The 19,361-nt window shown below is 35.1% G+C and overlaps 1 protein-coding gene across 11 annotated transcripts in view; it reads right to left on the bottom strand.

Annotated features, from left to right (window-relative positions):
* ERBIN (erbb2 interacting protein) overlaps nt 1-19,361 on the bottom strand; it is a 115,977-nt gene that overhangs the window by 25,096 nt on the left and 71,520 nt on the right. For all 11 annotated transcript variants that reach the window (XM_041764916.1, XM_041764917.1, XM_041764921.1 and 8 more), the window contains exons 14-17: nt 18,034-18,103; nt 7,707-7,806; nt 1,606-1,727; nt 580-753 (exon numbers count right to left, since the gene is read on the bottom strand). In XM_041764916.1, the coding sequence (XP_041620850.1) occupies nt 580-753; nt 1,606-1,727; nt 7,707-7,806; nt 18,034-18,103 (466 nt within the window). The remainder of the gene's footprint in view (nt 1-579; nt 754-1,605; nt 1,728-7,706; nt 7,807-18,033; nt 18,104-19,361) is intronic.

The following is a 19,361-nucleotide window of genomic DNA, read 5'->3' as shown; positions in this document are numbered from 1 at the left end:
GTTCATGAGTGAGTCACTTAGCTCAGCATGCTTGAACTCAGGATGGTTTAGGTTGTTTTCTGTTGACTGTGGAACGTATAGTAACTCTAGTGACACGAGAAAACTTGATTCTGTGATATAATGTGGAGGGGAAAAGTCCATTAAAGGAACACAAACTTTAAGGATCTGTGTAGGTTTCTGAAACATCTTCCAAAAATAATGTCATAGCAATTACATTTAAGATTAGAATTGGGTAGAGTGGATCAATGTTATTATGGGGGGAAAAAAAAGTATTTCCATAACAATGAATTTTCTGACATTCCTTATCTTATTCTTGGTTCAGGCAAGATTTTTTAAAAGCTATGTTGACGCTATCCTGCCTACGTGGAACATCTGTAACCGTACTGAAGTGGTAATAACAGCAATTAGAGAGTTTGCTGATTATTCCAGCTTTTACTTCAGGTAGCTGAGAATAACACCCGAAATTTGGGAGGACATTATCATGTATACAAAAAGGACCATTATTTTCAATTATTATTTTAAAGTTTTAAAAAGCTTGCAATAAGTTTTAGTCAACTCTTTTAAATGGAGTTTTCTGACCTTCACACCCACATCATTATTTACAACTTGCTGATCTTCATGTGGTTTCAGATCTTTTCCAGAATCGTCATAAGTCTCTTCATCTTTTAATCTATGTACAATGGTTTGAACAGTTTTGACCATATTCTTAAGCTCATCTGGGTATGGTGTTGGATATCTCTTTAAATTTCCCTCCTAGAAAAACAAAATAAGTAAAATGTGAAAAATGGATAAATATTTCTAACATCAAGCTAAAAATTAATCTACAATCCATCTGAATTACATTTGTTATCTGGCTCCTAGGGGTAACTTTAAACACAGATGATAGATCATTGAAAGCATTTTAGAGACAATAAAAGAATGGTTTTATCAAAAGTAAAAGCCTTTATAGCTACAGATTTAACTAATGTTTTGAATGCTTTTTTTTTTTTTTTTTTTTTTTTTTTAGCAGATGTATATGTATTCCATTTTAAGATTTATGGTGTGGGTATTGCCAACACCATCACTTGGCTTTAAAACAGTTATGTTTTCCAGCTAGATATTTATCCAGATACATAAAAAATTCCCACATTTATAAACCGTCTTATACACCAGGAAACAAATACTTCCAAAGTCATTCTAATTGTCATTTTTTTGGATTCAGCTAGTTTATGTAAGGGAAAAATAATTACTCTATGAGTAAGTGGGAAATGAATTATTTACTACTTCTGTAACTGCAACACAGATTCTCAATCCCATAAAAAAAAAAACGTTCGTAACAGAGTTCTTTTTCCCTAGAATATAAATAATAAATTAAAAGGAAAAGGGAAAACAATAATGTGTTTTTCTCTTATTTTTATATAAAATGGCTTATAATCATATAGTTTTATGCTGTTCTCAAATTCCTTCACATGACATATGTATAGGATCGATAAAATTTCAAGTGCCCTGAGGGCAAGAAATGAAACCTGTACTTCTCTGTATCTCCCAAAACAGCACAGTAAGGTAAGTAGCACCAAATAAGTATCAGTGGACCTCTTTCAAACTTGAAGGAAGAACAGGACTCACCCTGGGAGGTGCCTCCCTTTCATCTTTGTCTTCATCACAGTCAAATGCCACTTGAGCCCGTTGTTTCCTCTGTTCCTCCCACAGTGAAGGATTAAAACTTTCATTATCTGATATGAACATAACTAGAGAAAAACAAACAAACAAACAAAAATGTATATTTTACTGTAATTAAGAAAAACCATTACTCACTCGTAATTTTCTTTGAGTTATATACATTAAGGTAAGTCAAGACTGGTCAACACCGGCAGCATTAAATGTTACATTAACAGCTAGGCTGTGAGTCTAGTATTTCTTTACAATATTAATCACATATCTTTTCTTCCCTAAAGCTAATTTGTCTTGTTACCAGAAGGGTTCCTGAAAAGAATCTAACAATTATAGCATAGTAGATAAGGGATTTTTGTGCAGTTCCTCACAAAATGCAGCATGGTAATAGTGCTAGCTTTGGCAGCACATATACAACATGGTAATATATAAATTATTTCATCCAAGTTTTTGCATTCAGAATAATCTGCCCAATTCCAATATTGTTCATTACGTATGGGGGACAAGGAGATAAAGACAAAAGTAAAGCCAGTTATTTTGGTTAAAAAAGATTACCCTGATGCCTTATAATTACATCTTTGCATTATACATTACGCTTTGTATAGCTTTTTTTTTTTTTTTTTAAGATTTATTTATTCATGAGAGGCAGAGAGAGAGAGAGAGAGAGAGAGGCAGAGACACAAGCAGAGGGAGAAGCAGGCTCCATGCAGGGAGCCCGATGTGAGACTTGATCCCGCGACTCCAGGATCACGCCCTGGGCCAAAGGCAGGTGCTAAACCGATGAGCCACCCAGGGATCCCCTACTTTGTATAGCTTTACTAAGTGAAGTGCTTGCAAGATATCTTCTATATCAAAATGTAAGGAAAACTGAAAATCTAATATAAATTCAACGCTACATATCCTGCTATGTGATATTAATATTAAAGGTAAAGAAATAACAACTGTTACAGTTTTTCACTTATTAGGCAACTAAAAAAATTTAAGTTCTAAAAATCAATCCATTTGAATATTATATATCACCACACAGAAGTGTGTGCAATACAAGATAAAATCGCAGTTTTCTGCCCACTAAAAGAAAATGACTATACCCACTCAAAACAAAAGGGATTAAAAGTGTCCAAAATTGGTTAATAGAAAAAATGAAATTTCTGGAATACCCATATGTGGTCAACTTGAATACTTATGCATAAGTAGCATAATTATCATTAACTTTAAGTCCTTATTGTGTGCTTCTTACCTTCTTTAACATTCTGTCCAAACAAAGAATGCCACAAAGCCAAATACAAACGAGGGGAATTGAGTTTTTGTCTTCAGTTTTCCTTTATTTTCAATACTTGGTTCTAGTATTTTTTTTATAGTCACATTAATGTACTATTTCAATCATCTACCTTATATGCTCTGGACTGCTCACTTCTACCAGAGGAAAGTGACATCACCTTGTTGTTTAGAACTATCACAAATTTATGGTATTCCCTAGTCTTTGCTCCATCTTTAGTGGTATCCAGGAATCCTTCTATTTATTTCTAGTTAGTCTTTTCTCTCACCACAAATCACTTCCACAAACACCCTTCCCCCAGCCGCTAGAGGCAATTTTCTCTTTGATTTTAATGAGTAAAGAAATGAAATCAAAACACTCAGACTGATAATTCCCTGAATCCTGCAACAGTTTTCTCCAACTACACAGTTACATGGATGCATACTTCCCACTGAACACTGATTCCTCCATGTAACCCAAAATACCATGCCTTCTCTTCCAAATTTATCCATCATTATCCCCCTTTAGAAGAAGAGCTATTGCTGCCCTCCCTTTTTAAAAAGATTTTTAAGGAATCTCTACACCCTACGTGAGGCTCAAACTCACAACCTGGAGATCAAGAGTCTCAAGTTCTACCGACTAAGCCAGCCGGGCACCAAAGAACATGAGCTTCTTGAAGCAAGGATTTTTATCTTTAAATACTTAGATCTAATACACTGCTTATCGAGCACGTAGGTGCTCGATAAAAATGGAATGAATTAAATGTAAACCAAGTATTTCTTCCCTTAGAGAGTATAAAACTCCAAGCCAAGAACATTGTTTTTTTTTTTTATTTCTTTGAGGCACTGTGATAAAGGAAAAAGCTTTTCTTGAATTTGAAAAGAAATTCTCCCACCTGGCATGTCAATGCAGTTTCTGATTCGCAATTTTAAGTGCATTATGTTATAGTGCTTTCCTTGTAATAATATCTATAATGAAATACATTGAGAAACATGTAAACTCTAAAAGGACTCAGAATATGATTATTATTTTTATTTAAGTAATCTCTACACCCAAGATGAGTCTCAAACTCACAACCCTGAGATCAAGAGTCACATGCTCCACTGACTAAGCCAGGCAGGCGCCCCAAGAACTTAACATCTAAGTGTATCTCAAACTTTTCCTTTTAATACTCTTCTACTCTAAAATACATCTCTCAAATCAAAAATTGAAAGGGGCAGGATTTTATTTTGCTACTTCTAATTTTCATATCACAAATAAATTTCCCTGAACTATGAACTGTTTTAGAAACAAACACTAAGGGAATAAATTAAAATTACAGAAATGATAGGAGGCTAAGCAAATCTGAATCATGAAAAGAGAAGACAGTAAAAGAGATCAAGGCATGAGTATATCCACGATTAGAACAGTTCTGAGCAGGAGTCACCAAACTTTTTCTATAAATGGTTGGATAATAAGTATGTTAAGCTTTGTGAACCAAGAGACAAAAATCACGAATACTATAGTAGGTACTTATGAGAGAAATCAAATTTCCATAAGATTTCTGACAAATTTAAAATATACTAATAATTGAGTACCATTTTCTGTTATATAGTAAGTGAGAAGACTGAAGTTCTTACTGATGGAGTAATGGTACCGACTATCATCAAAATGATGTATATACTCACTATAGAACCTATTCTTAGCTTGTGGGCCACACAAAAACAGGTATCAGGCCAGATGTGGCCCATGGGCCACAGTGTGTCAATCACTTTTATTGGAACAAAAAGTGTTATGACAGAAGATATTTATCTGACTATTCCGTGGAAGGGCCTTCAACAGCATCCCACATTTATAGAGTTTAGTTCATTACTCAAATAAAAACTGCACATATGCTTTTGCCTAGTTTTATTCATTGTTAGAATCATGCTTGGTTATTTTAAAGTTAGTTAAAATGAAAGGAAAATAACATTCTGAAGGCTCCATATGACAGCAACAAAAGCAGGTAGACAAAACACTAATAACACATTAATATAATAAAAATATCAAAGATTAAATATGTCCTCCGGACACTCTGGTTCCATCATCAGGGAAAAAATAATTTTATTTGAAGATCTTCCTTCAGAATGATATCTGTATTGGATTTCTAATAGTTACCAGTTCTTATGATTTTTCTGAAATAAAAGCAGCAAAAAATGAGAATAAGAACCAAATCCAAAAAAAAAAAAAGAAAAGAACCAAATCTCCCAATTTGCCTTTTTACCCCATACGACAGGGACCAAAAGCTATTAAATCTGGGCTCACTTAAGAATGGTTTTAAAATTTTTAAATGTTGAGGCCAAAACCCAAAACATAAAAAACTAGTTCATGACACATGAAAATTACATGCAATCTAAATTTCTCTGTCCATAAATAAAATTGTATTAGTACACACTTATGTTCATCTGTTTACATATCATCTGTTTTTCCACTAAACAGCATCAAGTAGCTTCAACAAAAACCTATGGTGTATGAAGCCTTTAATATTTATTAAATGGGGGCCCCTGGGTGGCTCAGTGGGTTAAGTGTCTGCCTTGGGCCCAGGTCATGATCCCAGAGTCCTTGGTTCAAGCCCCATGTCAGGCTCCCTGCTCAGCAGAGAGTCTGCTTCTCCATCTCCCTTTGCCCCTCTCCTTACTCATGCTCTGTCTGTCTCTGTTAAAATAAAATAAAAAATAAAATAAAAAATAAAATAAAAATAAAATAAAATTAAATTAAATTAATAAAATAAAATAAAATAAATAAAATAAAAACCAAATTAGTTTATTAAAAAATATTTATTAAATGGTCCTTCACTTAAATAATTTGCTACCCCATGCAACAGGACATTAAAGTCTCTTCTCTACACTAAGAATTCACTCTTCTCTTTCCTCACAAATATTTTAACATTCTATTTTAGCATTCTATCATCCCATGTAAAAAAATAACTATTTGAATATATTAATTATGTAGCTAACTGAAATACTGTTAGAAATCACCTTTAGAGATGAAGTGGAAAATTGAAACATGAGTCTCAGTGACTATAGCAAACAAAGGAAAAAAACACCTATTGATGTTTCCAAACACTTGTTAAATTTCCTACAATGGACAAACGAGAGCATACGCCAGTGTTGGTATATCTATTTTGAACTTCTTAATTTTTTTTTTCTGGGTAATCTCTACACCCAATGAGGAGCTTGAATTCAAGATCCTGAGATCAAGAGTCACAGGCTGTACTGAATGAGTCAGCCAGGTGCCCCTGAACTTGTCTAATGCACATACAGAGTACTTGCATAAAACAATATTTCAACATTGACTATCTAAAATGAAATATACTATATTTTGTTATGGATACATATTTCCAAGTTATAATGCTAAATATGGAAATTGGGGATTTATTTAAATATATGGAAAAAAATCGTGCTTATAAATCTATTCTCTAAGCATTAGTTATAGATCCCCAATGAAGGAAGGTACTCATACCTGACTTCTCACAGTATTAACTTATAATTCAATTCAAAAGCTAAATAGTTTTGTTTCACCCAAACAAATCTCATTATATATTCCCATGAAATAACTTATCAAGTCTTTTATTCTTTTTTGCAAAGAATAAGAAATAATTAGCACAGATAAATGAGTTCTTTATCACCAGTAATGGAACAGAAGTTAAATGATTTTAATTTTTAATCTATTTAAGAATTACAAAACTGGTTGCTGAACCTGCCAAAACAATAACAACATCCAATTTGATTATGCCATTGTGTTGATAAGCACTTTATATCCAGTGCTTTTCATCTGTACAAAACCCCTGCAAAACATATACCTTATCATTATTCCAAGATGAAGGAAACCGAAGTCCAAGAATTTATTTAACTTGCTTGTGGTATATTTTATAAATTAAAATTAATGATTAATTTAGATTTTCTTCAGTGTTTTTATGTATTAAGAGTTAATTTATAAGTAACTTAGGGCCATAATGATTTTCACTGGTTTCAGAAAAATATACACATAAAAATTATATCTTTAGGTGTAACATAAAATATACATTACACATAACAACATGTACTAAAAACAATTTTGCTCCTTAATCTAAAAGGCTTTATCGGGATCCCTGGGTGGCGCAGCGGTTTGGCGCCTGCCTTTGGCCCAGGGCGCGATCCTGGAGACCCAGGATCGAATCCCACGTCGGGCTCCCGGTGCATGGAGCCTGCTTCTTCCTCTGCCTGTGTCTCTACCCCTCTCTCTCTCTCTCTCTCTCTCTCTCTCTCTCTGTGACTATCATAAATAAATAAAAATTAAAAAAAAATTAAAAAAAATAAAAGGCTTTATCATACCAAAACTGTTGAAAAATAGTAAAGTATACATATTCCCCTTTCTAGGTAAAACATAAGAACCCTTTAGTCAGAATTCTACATATTATATCTTTATCTGGTATATGGATCCAAGCATAGTGTTTAGTCTACAACAAAAGAACAAAATAATTCCTGGTTCTATAGTTGTAATTACATAACCCTTAACATGCATTCCTAACATTTAGTGGAAGAACAGAGAGAGATCTATAATAGATGAAGTTGAATTAAACAATTTCAAGGAATCACTTACGGAAGCATTTGGTCTATATGTATCTCTAACTTCAACTATCTACAACCCTGACATACTGACTTATTTTCTCATTTTCAGAAATTTATTTCCAAATTCCCTTCAAACTGGTAAAAGTTTATGAGACTTAAAATTCACTTCACACCTTTGCTGTGATTTGTTAGTATTTGAATTTTTAAAAGAAAAGAGATTCTTAAATTCCTACCATCCTCAGTCCTTGGCTGCTGAGGGAACATGTAGTTAGTGAGCACCATTTTCTGGGTCTCTGAATCAGTCTCTTTTTGAAGAGGTATCAGGGGTTTAGACTACGGAAAGAAAAATAAATGTTTAATTTTCAATAATTCTAAAGCAAATACATATCCAGTAATTCTTCTGAATAAGTACACACCATTTTTTTCTATAAAGTATCAATATGAGTATATTACAAAAGCAAGCTTATATATACATTAAAAACTTTTAAGCAGTGATTTGAAACCTTATAAAAATCTAAAAAATAACATATTAATTTTTAATATAAAACAAAACTCATACTGTATTGCAATTATCACTAGTTATCAATACAATTTAAAAACACCTCATATACTAAGTATACCCACAGTCCAATAATTACTTATCACAGTGATTTAATAAAGCTATAAAACAAGCCTTTCCATTTTATGTTATTGTGCCCTTTGGAAAGAGGCTTTTATAGAAATGATTTAGAAGGTTTAGTATAGTTATCTGCAGGTTAATTCTAGCGGAAAAAAGAGCACTTAAACATTAAGTTATAACCTGCTTCTCTCCTCTGTCAACTGTCTCCTTTAATGAATGGTACCACAAGTTACTGACTCAGTGGTATATTATAAACCTGTTATTTTGGACATCATTTTTTCCTAAGCCTTCTTTCCTAACTGGTTATAAAGTGTTTCCAATTTATTATTAATATAACTATTAATAGCCAGCCTATTAATCTAAAATTTTACCAATCCAAGTCTTGGTCAACTCCAAAGAGGCAAGCAACTACCCAATCTCTTCCTCACCCGCCAACCTATCAATCAAATCTTTATCCTTACTCTTGTGAAAACTTTGCAGCCAGCGAATTCCATCCGACAGTCTTATATCCCCATTCAAACATTTCTTCCATGCCCCTCAATTTGTTCCATGGTAAGCAAACTGCCCTGCATCTCAAAACATCTTTATTGAAAACTTTCCTTGACCTCCCTAGATACTTTCCTTGACCTCCTCAGATAAAAAAAAATGGTAGATCTATTCCTTCCCCAAACAAAGACAGTGCTCCTCTTTAGTCTTCTCAAATACAGGGGTGCTTATTCTCCCACAGCTCACAGACGCTGGGTCAGGAGGTGGATTCTGAGCTTACAAATGCTGTGAGATCATCACTGTTATCAAGTATAAATACTGTTTTTTTGAGGAATATAAACTGTGCCTCTACCCTCCTGAACTCTGCCTCTGCCATTGTATCTCCTTTCCTAGTATCCACTGACCTCTCCATAGACTCCATCTATTCTTGACTCTTTTATGACAAATCTTTCCAAAGTCATGGGTAATTTAATAGATACAAAACATAAATGACATGGTCATTCTCAACCCACTGATGTCTTAGCAGGTGAGGAGTACATGGGAAAGGGGAAAGAAGTCTACTTAGATGGACATGTCAAAATTATTTGGAGGCTTTTAAAAACAAATCACTCCCTGAAATGGTTCTAAAATTGTGGTAATAACTGTACAATTCTATAAACATATTAAAAAGCATTCAGTTGTACATTTTTAAATGGGTGAATTGTATGGTTTGTGAATATATTTCAATAAAGATGTTATAAGAAAACTAATCATCTGTTATTTATGGGGTAACAAAGGCAGAAACATAGATTGAGGCCTCTCCATTCCCTAAAACATCTAACTCCAGTAATCTCTATTTCTATTTCTTTTTAAAAACTTATTATTATTATTAGTTTTTTTTTTAGTAATCTCTACACCCAACACGGGGCTTGAACTCACAACTCTGAAATCAAAAGTCCCATGCTCTTCCAACTGAGCCAGCCAGGCGCTTCTCTATTCCTATTTCAGATATTCAATGCATTCCCTTGCCATAATTCCCACAATATAACCAGTAAATATTCATCCTCTGAAAACTAAAATCACTCATTCAACAAATATTTACTTATATTTGCCTTTTAGATGCCAAAGTCCTATAATAGGCACCAGGTATACATTGGTTACTGGTTTGGGAGAGTTTACAATACATGAGAGGAAAGACAGGGACAACAAAATGAGACATTATAGAGGTGTCTGGGTGGCTCAGTGGGTTAAGCATCTGCTTTCAGCTCAGGTCATAATCCCAGGATCCAGGGATTGAGCCTTGCGTCAGACTCTGCTTAGCAGGGAGTCTGCTTCTCCCTCTCCCTCTGTGTGTGCATCCTCTCTCTCTCTCACTCTCAAGTAAATAAATAAAATCTTTTAAAAAAACAAAATGAGACAGTACAACATAATTTAAGTACAGGTTAGAGTATAGGGAGCTAAGAGAAAATATAAGAGGTGTTCACTTATCACAGTCTTGAGTGATTAGGAAAGCATTCCTGAAAGAACACCTTCCTACATGATGAGTAGGCATTAACCAGGTAAGAAGGGGGAGAGAGAATGATCCAACAGTGCAGAACTCATTTGGGGATATGAAAATGAAGGTGTAAGGGATAAAGATGAAGATAGACGATGAGCAAGGTCTTGAAGGATAGGATATGGAGAAAGGAGAAGTCATGAAAAGGCTTTTTCTTTTTTTTTGAAAAGGCTTTAAATAGATTAGTGCTGGAACAGATAAAAGTATTGTTTATAGTGTGGTTCAGAATGAAATCAGAGTGATAAGAGATTGGAGGTGGTGGCAACAATAGAGGCAGAGACCTGTTAGAAATCTCAATAGTCCAAATCAACATTGTTCAACAGAAATATAATAGTGAGACTAAAGTGAGAACCATAGATTATATATAAATTTTTAGCAGCTGCATGTTTTGAAAGGCAAAAATAAGTTAAATTTTGATAATGTATCAAATTTAACATATCCTATAAATTTAAAATATAATTTTGATGTATGATCAATAAAAATTGCTAATATGATATTTTGCTGTCTTTGTTTTTACTAAATATATAAAATACAGAGTATATTTTACACTTAGAGTACATCTTAAATTGGATTACACACATGACACTAGCGCCTACTGTTCTGGACAGTGCAGGTCTAAGTAAAAGATGATACACTATACGATGAACAGTTAAGAGTTATACACCCAAGCCTCTGTCTCTAGCAAGTACTTTTTACTGATCTAGGGAGCCCAGGAAAAGAAAAAGATTTGGAGCAGAGGATGGAATGCTCACTTTTGGGCTAGATGAATTTGAGACATCTAGGTAGCAACGTTAAGTAGACAATAAGAGTGCAGTTTGGGAAAGAAAACTGAGCTAAGGGAAACTCTTAGGAATAATGGGCATATAGAGAGCAATTGCATCTTTTACATTAGAAAGTGTAGGAAAAGAAACTAAAGAAGAACCTAGAGTACTACAGGGGAACCAACATATAAAAGATTGGTAGAAGAAAAATTCCTAAAAAGGGAAACCGAGGAGTGGTCAATCACAAGGACAACCAGTAGAGACTGCTAAGATAGACACCACACAGGGCTCTCTCTCCACTGTTCCAACTATACTTGCCAGTCAGTCTCACCAAGACTGACACTCCCTTGAACTTTCCACCTTATTGCCATTGTTTTTCCTGGTCTCTGCTTCTCTTTTTGTACCTCACGGATTTCATTATAACCACCTTCCTGCTAATTACCAAGACCTCCTTGCACTTTCTTTTACACCCGGTGTGGCAAAGCTGTAATCCACAGTCATACCAACTGTGCACTTTCTTTGTATCACACAATTGAGCAAATTAGTATAACTATGAGTTTGTGGTAACCAACTTCAACAGGGCTCTCAATGTTGCCTGAAAACCTTTCCATGTTTCCTAAATTCTATTCTGAAGATAGTGTTTTCTGAAAAGATTAAAAAGAAAAAACAAAACAGGATTTAAGAACTGCTTGGAAACAGCTACATTCTAAGAGTTTCAACATAAACATTATTAGCTCTCCCTTTCACAAACATCAGATCAAATTGCCTTCAAAAGGAAAAGAATCCCTGCCAGTTTTAATTTCCATCAGTTATACACCAGTTACCCAACCCCATCTTGTATTAATCTCATTGTCCACACAGCCTCCTCACAACAACCTATAGAAATGCTCTCTAATATTAAAGGATTCCCTCTTACATTGCCTCTAGCTACCAATTTTTGTTCCACTTCTCTTCTTTTTCATCCAACCTTCTTAAAAGCTTAATCAACAACTGTATGGCTTCATTCTCTCATTTATTCATTCCTTAAATTGCATCAACTGGGTTTTTGATGTACACCTCTAAAATTACGTTAGTTATAGACAAAGTAAGCTGGCAAGTTAAGTATAACTTGTCAAAATATAATGCATATTTTCCAGACTTCATTTGAATTGACCCTCAAACAGCATTTATCCCATTACAACTTCGTAACTTCTTCCATTAAGCCAGTTGCCTCATCATTAACTTGAATCTACTATCATATGGCCACTCTTTCTAAGCCTATAGATCCAGCTGCCACTTAAATGTAAGTAATAAATGTATATATGTATGTATATTAGTATTCCTCATGATTCATCCATCCCTAACAATTAAATAAATAAATTCAGAGATCCTTTTGAGAAAATAATAAAAGCTATGAAACCACTCCCTAAAAAAGGCGATTAAAATGATGAGCTGAACTCCTATTATCTCTTCTTGGGACAAAAATCTTTAAAAAATGTTTATAATAAACAAAAGGAACAGATCTATAACTGTCCTGGAAAAAGGAAACTGCCTTCAGGAGCACTTATAGAAATCCCAGGAGATTTGAAATTTAAAGAATGGAGAAACCAAGAGCATAGAAACCAGAATCTAGGACAAAGCTGGGGAGGATCGTGGCCACTAAAATTGTTCTCTAGGTGCCTCTACCCAGATATATCAAAGGTACTTCAAACTTAACATACCTAACTGGAACTACTATCTTCCCATAAACCTTTTTTTTCTGTTGTGGTTCCTCATCTTGGTTATTGTATCAATACATCAATACCCAGCGAGCCCTCCAGTCACATCTCTGAGGCTCACCTTCATTTTTACTTCCTTTCTTCTCACACACATGAATTCTTCACATATTCTAGTGATGTGACCTTTTTAAAGATTTTTATTTATTTATTCATGAGAGACACAGAGAAAGAGAGAGAGAGGCAGAGACACAGGCAGAGGGAGAAGCAGGCTCCATGCAAGGAGCCCGATGTGGGACTCAATCCCGGGTCTCCAGGATCAGGCCCTGGGCTGAAGGCGGCACTAAACCGCTTGGCTACAGTGGCTGCCCATGATGTGACCTTTTAAGTTATATCTTAAATATACTAGCTCTTCTCTGGCCCTGTTACCATTATTTTACTTCAAGGTAACATTTTCTATGGCCTTGAGTATGGCAATGCCCTACTCTCTAGTCTAGTTTAGTCTCTCCTGCCTTCACACCAAGCACCACTACCCGCTGCTAAATCCATCTTCCACAATGCAGCCCAAAAAGCTTTCCAAAGTAACAATCTTATCCGACTATTTGCTTGTTCATACGTCATACTGGTTCATCATCAACTATAGTAGGGTTGACATGTATTACAGGATCACTTCTTTCTCTTAAACTGATGGCATATATGAATAATTGATTATGATTATAATGACCAAAAGCCAATTTGCCTGGGATATTTGCATTTTACACATGCTGATGTGACATAGTTATCATAAAGCCCCTTTCACTATCAAAAGGGTCTTAGTATGGACAATAAATTACAAGTTACCCTAATCACAGCAATCTCCCACTGAGGCTGAGTATGACTTCTGAATCCTTATAACAATTATTCAGAAGCCAGTCATAAGTTAACAGAGTTAATTAACTTGCTATGCAAGTTAATTAGAAAAGAAACTGTTCACCAGTCTTGAAATATAATGCAAGTTTCTCTGCATGGCATACAAGATTCTCCATGACCTGAGAGCTGTCTACCTCTCTGGCCTCATTTCCTACTCTTCCACTTAAAGGTTATGTTCTAGTCACAACGAACCACTTCTGCAGTTACAGAGTACCCTAGACTTCTTCACCAAAGAGTACTTAGGTTTATGATATTCCTTCTAATTAGTATTTTCTTCCCCCATCTTTGTTTAAATCCTTTTATTCTTCTAAGAAGTGGTTAGTCATTTGCAGGCATCTCCTCCACGGGAAACCTGCATTTACATCCCCAAATTTTGCTTCTCTTCTTTCATCCTGAAGCCTAATCCTACTAAACCTTTTATCACATTGCATTACAATGACCTTCTTAATATCCTTACTTGGCCCATCTTAGTCTGTCTGGCACAAAGCAGTTATTCAATAAATATTTCTTGAATGAAAATGACCAAACGAATAAGGAAATGAATCAACTGTTCTGTTTAAGACTTCAGAAACTCATGAAAAATTATGTGACTCCATGTACTGCATACAGGTACATTCCCTAAATGGTCAGTGAAATATCCAAGAGCAATTTATTTTGTTGTGGGGTTGTTTTTTTTTAAAGAGCAATTTATTTTGATAATTCTACTCAAATTACTTTCACATACCTTCTCCCCTATATGTTGTTCTTTCTTAGCAAAATGACTGCTTCATACTGTGAGGGAGGTTTTATAGCTACACAAGATGGTTCATTATTTACCTGTTTATTACTTGTCAAACTGAGAAAAAACACAAAACCCTCTATCACTACAATTTTTTTTTAAAGATTTTATTTATTTATTCATGACAGACACACACACACACACACAGAGGCAGAGACACAGGCAGAGGGAGAAGCAGGCTCCATGCAGGGAGCCCGACGTGGGACCCGATCCTGGGTCTCCAGGATCAGGCCCTGGGCTGAAGGCAGCACTAAACCGCTGAGCCATCTGGGCTGCCCCATCACTACAATTTTTAAAAAATTTGAGAGTGCGTGCACGTGTGTATGTGTGGTGTGAGAGAAAGAGAGAGAGAGAGATAGAGAGAGAGGGAGAGGATAAGCAGGGGGAGGGGCAGAGGGAGAAGGAGAAGCAGACTCTCCACTGAGCAAGGAGCCCAAAGCAGGGCTCAAGCCATGCTTAACCAACTGATCCATCCAGGTACCCCTACAGGTTGTTGTTGTTGTTTTTTTTTTAAGATTTATTTATTTATTTCAGAGAGACAGAGCAAGCATGAGCAGGGAAAGGGGCAGTGGGAGAAGGAGAGAAAGAATCTTGGGTAGACTCCCCAGAGTGCAGAGACCCACCCATGCAGATCTCACATCCTTGAGGCCAGAGCTGGATGCTCAACCAACTGAGCAACCCAGGTGCCCCTACTACAGTTTTTTGTTTTGTTTTTTTTTATTAAGTAATTAACAGATGTGGGACAAAGAAAAGAAAATGAGAGAACATTGTAAATATGAAGAAACTCTTAGATACTAGATAATTTCACTAAAATGAGTCATCTGGCATAATATGCTGGTATTGATTTACTCCAATAGTGCTATTATACTAAAAGTCTGAGTCCTCAAGACCAGGAGCTATGTCTCACAACTATAATAAGTAACTGGCATAAGCCAGGGCCTAGCAATGTTTTGTGAATCCAAATGCAAAATTTCAAACATTCCACATGTAAATATTTAAATTAAGAGATTAGAAAATTAAGAGTTCCATATATACATGAACTGACACATTTAATGATGATGCAGTAATCACTGTGTTCAAGCTCTCACAAAAGCAAAGGTAACATCATTTTAGTATTCCCTTCCTTAGCTTATAGAACAAGGAAATACTACAATCTGATTCTTAAGTGTAGACTGACAACAACCTAAGCCTTTTAGAATATTAATAAGAATTAGGTAAGAAAATTGGTCTTGGTTAAGAAGCTTGGAGAATCCTGAAATATAGACAAGTGGGTTTCTTTATGATAGTAACATAAAAAGGTTGTTAATATAATCTAAAAGAAGGATAAAATACAGTCTCCCAAGCAAATTTAACTATAGAATTTAAGAATATCTTATGAGGGGCGCCTGGGTGGCTCAGTCAGTTAAGCAACTGCCTTCTGCTCAGGCCATGAAGCTGGGGGTTCCTGGGGTCGAGCCCCACATCAGGCTTCCTGCTCAGTGAGGAACCTGCTTCTCCCTTTCCCTCTGCCTGCCACTTCCCCTGCTTGTGCTCTCTCACTCTGTCAAATAAATAAATAAAATCTTAAAAAAAAAAAAAAAAGAGTATGAGACTAGTGTATCCAAACCTTAGGAAAATGCAGCTTTAGATAACTTATTATAAGTTATTGCTCAAAGTCAAATACTAAGCATTAACTTATTAAAAGGATCAGCAAACTGTATACTCTACTATGTTAAAAAAAAAATTTACCAGTAAGATATACCTGAGAATAGATATGGAGGAAAGATTTCCTCATACTTACAGAGAGTAAGTTAACTCTTATTTTGTTTAGGACCTACAATCTATTACTTTGATGACATTATACAGGAGATTTCTTATCAATTAAAGTAGAAGTTTACAACAATCTACACTGTGAATCCTAAAACTAAGAATGAGATACTCAAATAAAACTCAAAATATATTTTGCCAATGTCTTTCACAGGGGAATTAGAGCTACTATATGCAAGGATAAATTACTAACATTTATTTCTAAGACTAAGGCAAATACAGAGACTTCCCCGCTAACTGTCCAAATGGAAACTTAGCTAGAGTACTAAGACAGATTCACTGTCCTGACCTTCCTGCCTCCCATGCACTATAATACACTTAAATCAGTATTTCATATCCACTATTCCACAAAAACTATGTACTCTTCCCAAGGTCAGTAACTACTTCTATCTTGACAAACCTAATGGCCAATTAGAGGTTCTCACCTACCCAATCCATCAGCAACTATGGCTCAGATGATCTTTCCTGAAGTACTTCCTTCAGATGACTCTCTAGATAACATCCTCTCCTGGCTACCTGGTTCTTCTCATTTTCCTTTTGGGGCCACTCTCTTCCCTGAGCTTAATCTTTGACCTTTTTTAGTTCTCTGTTCTTTCTCCCTAGTAATTTTATGCACTTCCATGGTGTTAAATCCTCCCTTTGTACAATGCTGACTTCCAAATTTTATCTCTAGCCAATGCCTGATAGTCAATTTCTGACCTACATTCCTTCTCACCATCCCCATTATTATCACAATAGTTGAAGCCCCACAATACCTCCTTCTCAACTATTGCAGTAGCTTCCTTACTGAACCTTCTCCTTCCAAAACAGAATATTCCACTCCTAATCTTAGCATCCAACCATGGTCCATTCCTCACACAAGCGCCAAATGATCCTTTTAAAAAAAAATTACATTTTGCCATTCCCTGGCAGGAAATACTTCAACAGATTTCATCTAACTCAAAATAAAACCCCAATTGGTTAGTATGGCCTACAAGGTCCTATGTGATCTAGTCCCAATGTTCCTCTCTGATCTAATCTTACTCAATTCTTTTCCTTGCTCACTATTTTCCAGCCATTAGGGTTTTAATGTATTCCTCAGTTACACCAAGCTCATTCCAATATTAGGACCTTTCTCTAAATATTATTTAAAGGCACCTCCTCTCCCAACTCACTGTCCTAGTCTATGCATGGCTCACTCCTAATTTTATGGGAGCATCTGCTCTACTGGTTCCCTTCCTTAGAGAGAGAGAGACTTCCTAAATCATCCTATTTAAAATAGGATGTTTACTCTTTCCCTGCTATTCCTCTAATGCCTATCAGGTTCTGTTTTGCTTTGTAGCTCTGACACATTATTACACAATCACTTTTCTCTCTCTCTCTCTTGAAAATGTAAGCTCCGTGAGAATATAAGAAGATTCTATTTGCTTCACCAATATATCTCGTTTCCAATTTTAGTATATGAACTGCCGAAGCGAGCACTATCTCAAGTTTCCAGAGCAGTTCATGATCTACTGTTAAGCCTTCAATAAATATTTATCAATCAAAGAAAAGTCCCAGGAGTAACTCTTAATTCCTTAGAAACATTTCTTTAAAAAAAAAAAAAAAAAAAAAAAAAGAAACATTTCTTTCAGGCGTGTGAAAGTGTGTGATTAGAAGCATAATTTAAATTGATTATTAAATTTCTATAGATAAAATGCCACAGAGGATCACTATAAAAACTTCAAAACGGAGAATACTGAGTCTGATACCTTAATCAATATATCTTTTTACGGATTCAGGAGTAATTAGACAAGTCCGATAGGATTTATGTTTTGAATCTACACAAATTGCACAAAACTTAGCTGTATCTACATATTTTCTAAGATTTTCCTTATATATATTTTAAAATGTATACCAGGGTATAACAGCTCTTAAATGAGCCTATGTAAATTATTGTGCATAATTCTATAACACAATTGAAATTCCAGAATTTACAAAATCAGAATGCCTACCTGATTATCTGAGAGCCACATAGCAGTCAATTGTTGCAGCTTTGTAAAGCTAAAGGGCAAATTCTTTAATCTGTGGGGGGAAATACAACCAAAATTAAAATAACAAATGTTAAAATGTAAGAGCAAAACCTAATGGTCTTCTAAACAATATTATATATTGAATATGAAAACAGGAGATAAATATTTAACTTAGGAGAGAACCTGATAAAAGTCTTTGACATAAGATATAAGATAAAATATTATTCAGTTTTATAAGAATTCATTTTAAAAATAAAATGCTTCAATTGAATCAATTCAGCTAGAGGAAAAATAATCAAATAGCCTCAAAAAATTATCTGCTAGGAAAAAATGTTAACCACCTTTACTTTTACTCAAAGATAAGAACACCTTAAGCAATGTCTCATAAAATTGCTTTGGACATTTTATTTATATTTAGAAAGAACAAACTACTTCAAGAAGCCTGAGTGAGTGTTAGAAAAACTCCAAGTTCTGAGCCAGCACTTTCATATTCCAAAGGCTATTTGAACAATACAATGAGGGGCAGCCACGGGTGGCTCAGCGGTTGAGTGCGCTTTCAGCCCGGGGCGGGGCCTGATCCTAGAGACCTGGAATCGAGCCCCACATTGGGCTCCCTGCATGGAGTCTACTTCTCCCTCTGCCTGTGTCTCTGCCTCTCTCTCTCTCTTTCTCTCACTCTCTCTCATGAATAAATAAATCTTTAAAAAAATATACTACAATGAGTAAAAAACAAAATAATATTACCTCCTCAGAATGCCAAATTAGAAGAGCACCCTATTTAAAACAGAATGTCCACTTAACTTACACCTTCTATCTTGTTATGCTATCTACTCTGCTATGCCTACCTTCCAAGGCAATATGCTAGAACCTAAGGGCTCTAGCTTTAGGGTACAAAGTATGGGCGGAAATGAGGATTTAATTTTTTTAAAAGGTAGTGGTTATTCTTAAACAAAATAGAACAGTCCAAATACCTTAATTAGTCAGAAAATTGGGCTAACAGTAAAGCTCTACTTTACAAGCTAAGTGAGCCATCTTAAATCTGAGTGTTAATTTTCTCCTTGTAAAATAACAATACTGTACTATTGCATAGTGTTGTTTTGATATTTTGTAAGATATTATGAAAGCATAATGTAAAAATGCTCTACATTCTTTTATCATTATTAGTATCTTTACCTCAGGAAAAATTACAGACCATCTGTTCTTAAACATTATGCCAATTTAGCAACTCTAGTGATTTGCTCTGCACTTTGTGTTGCCCAAGCTATGTAAATGGGTGCCTAATTCACATCTCTGCTCAGAAAAATGCAGGG

The sequence above is a fragment of the Vulpes lagopus genome, chromosome 8 (genome assembly GCF_018345385.1).
Source record: "Vulpes lagopus strain Blue_001 chromosome 8, ASM1834538v1, whole genome shotgun sequence".
NCBI classification, from domain to species: Eukaryota; Metazoa; Chordata; class Mammalia; order Carnivora; family Canidae; genus Vulpes; species Vulpes lagopus.
The sequence above is the reverse complement of the archived record's forward strand: the minus strand, read 5'-3'. Positions and strand labels throughout refer to the sequence as shown.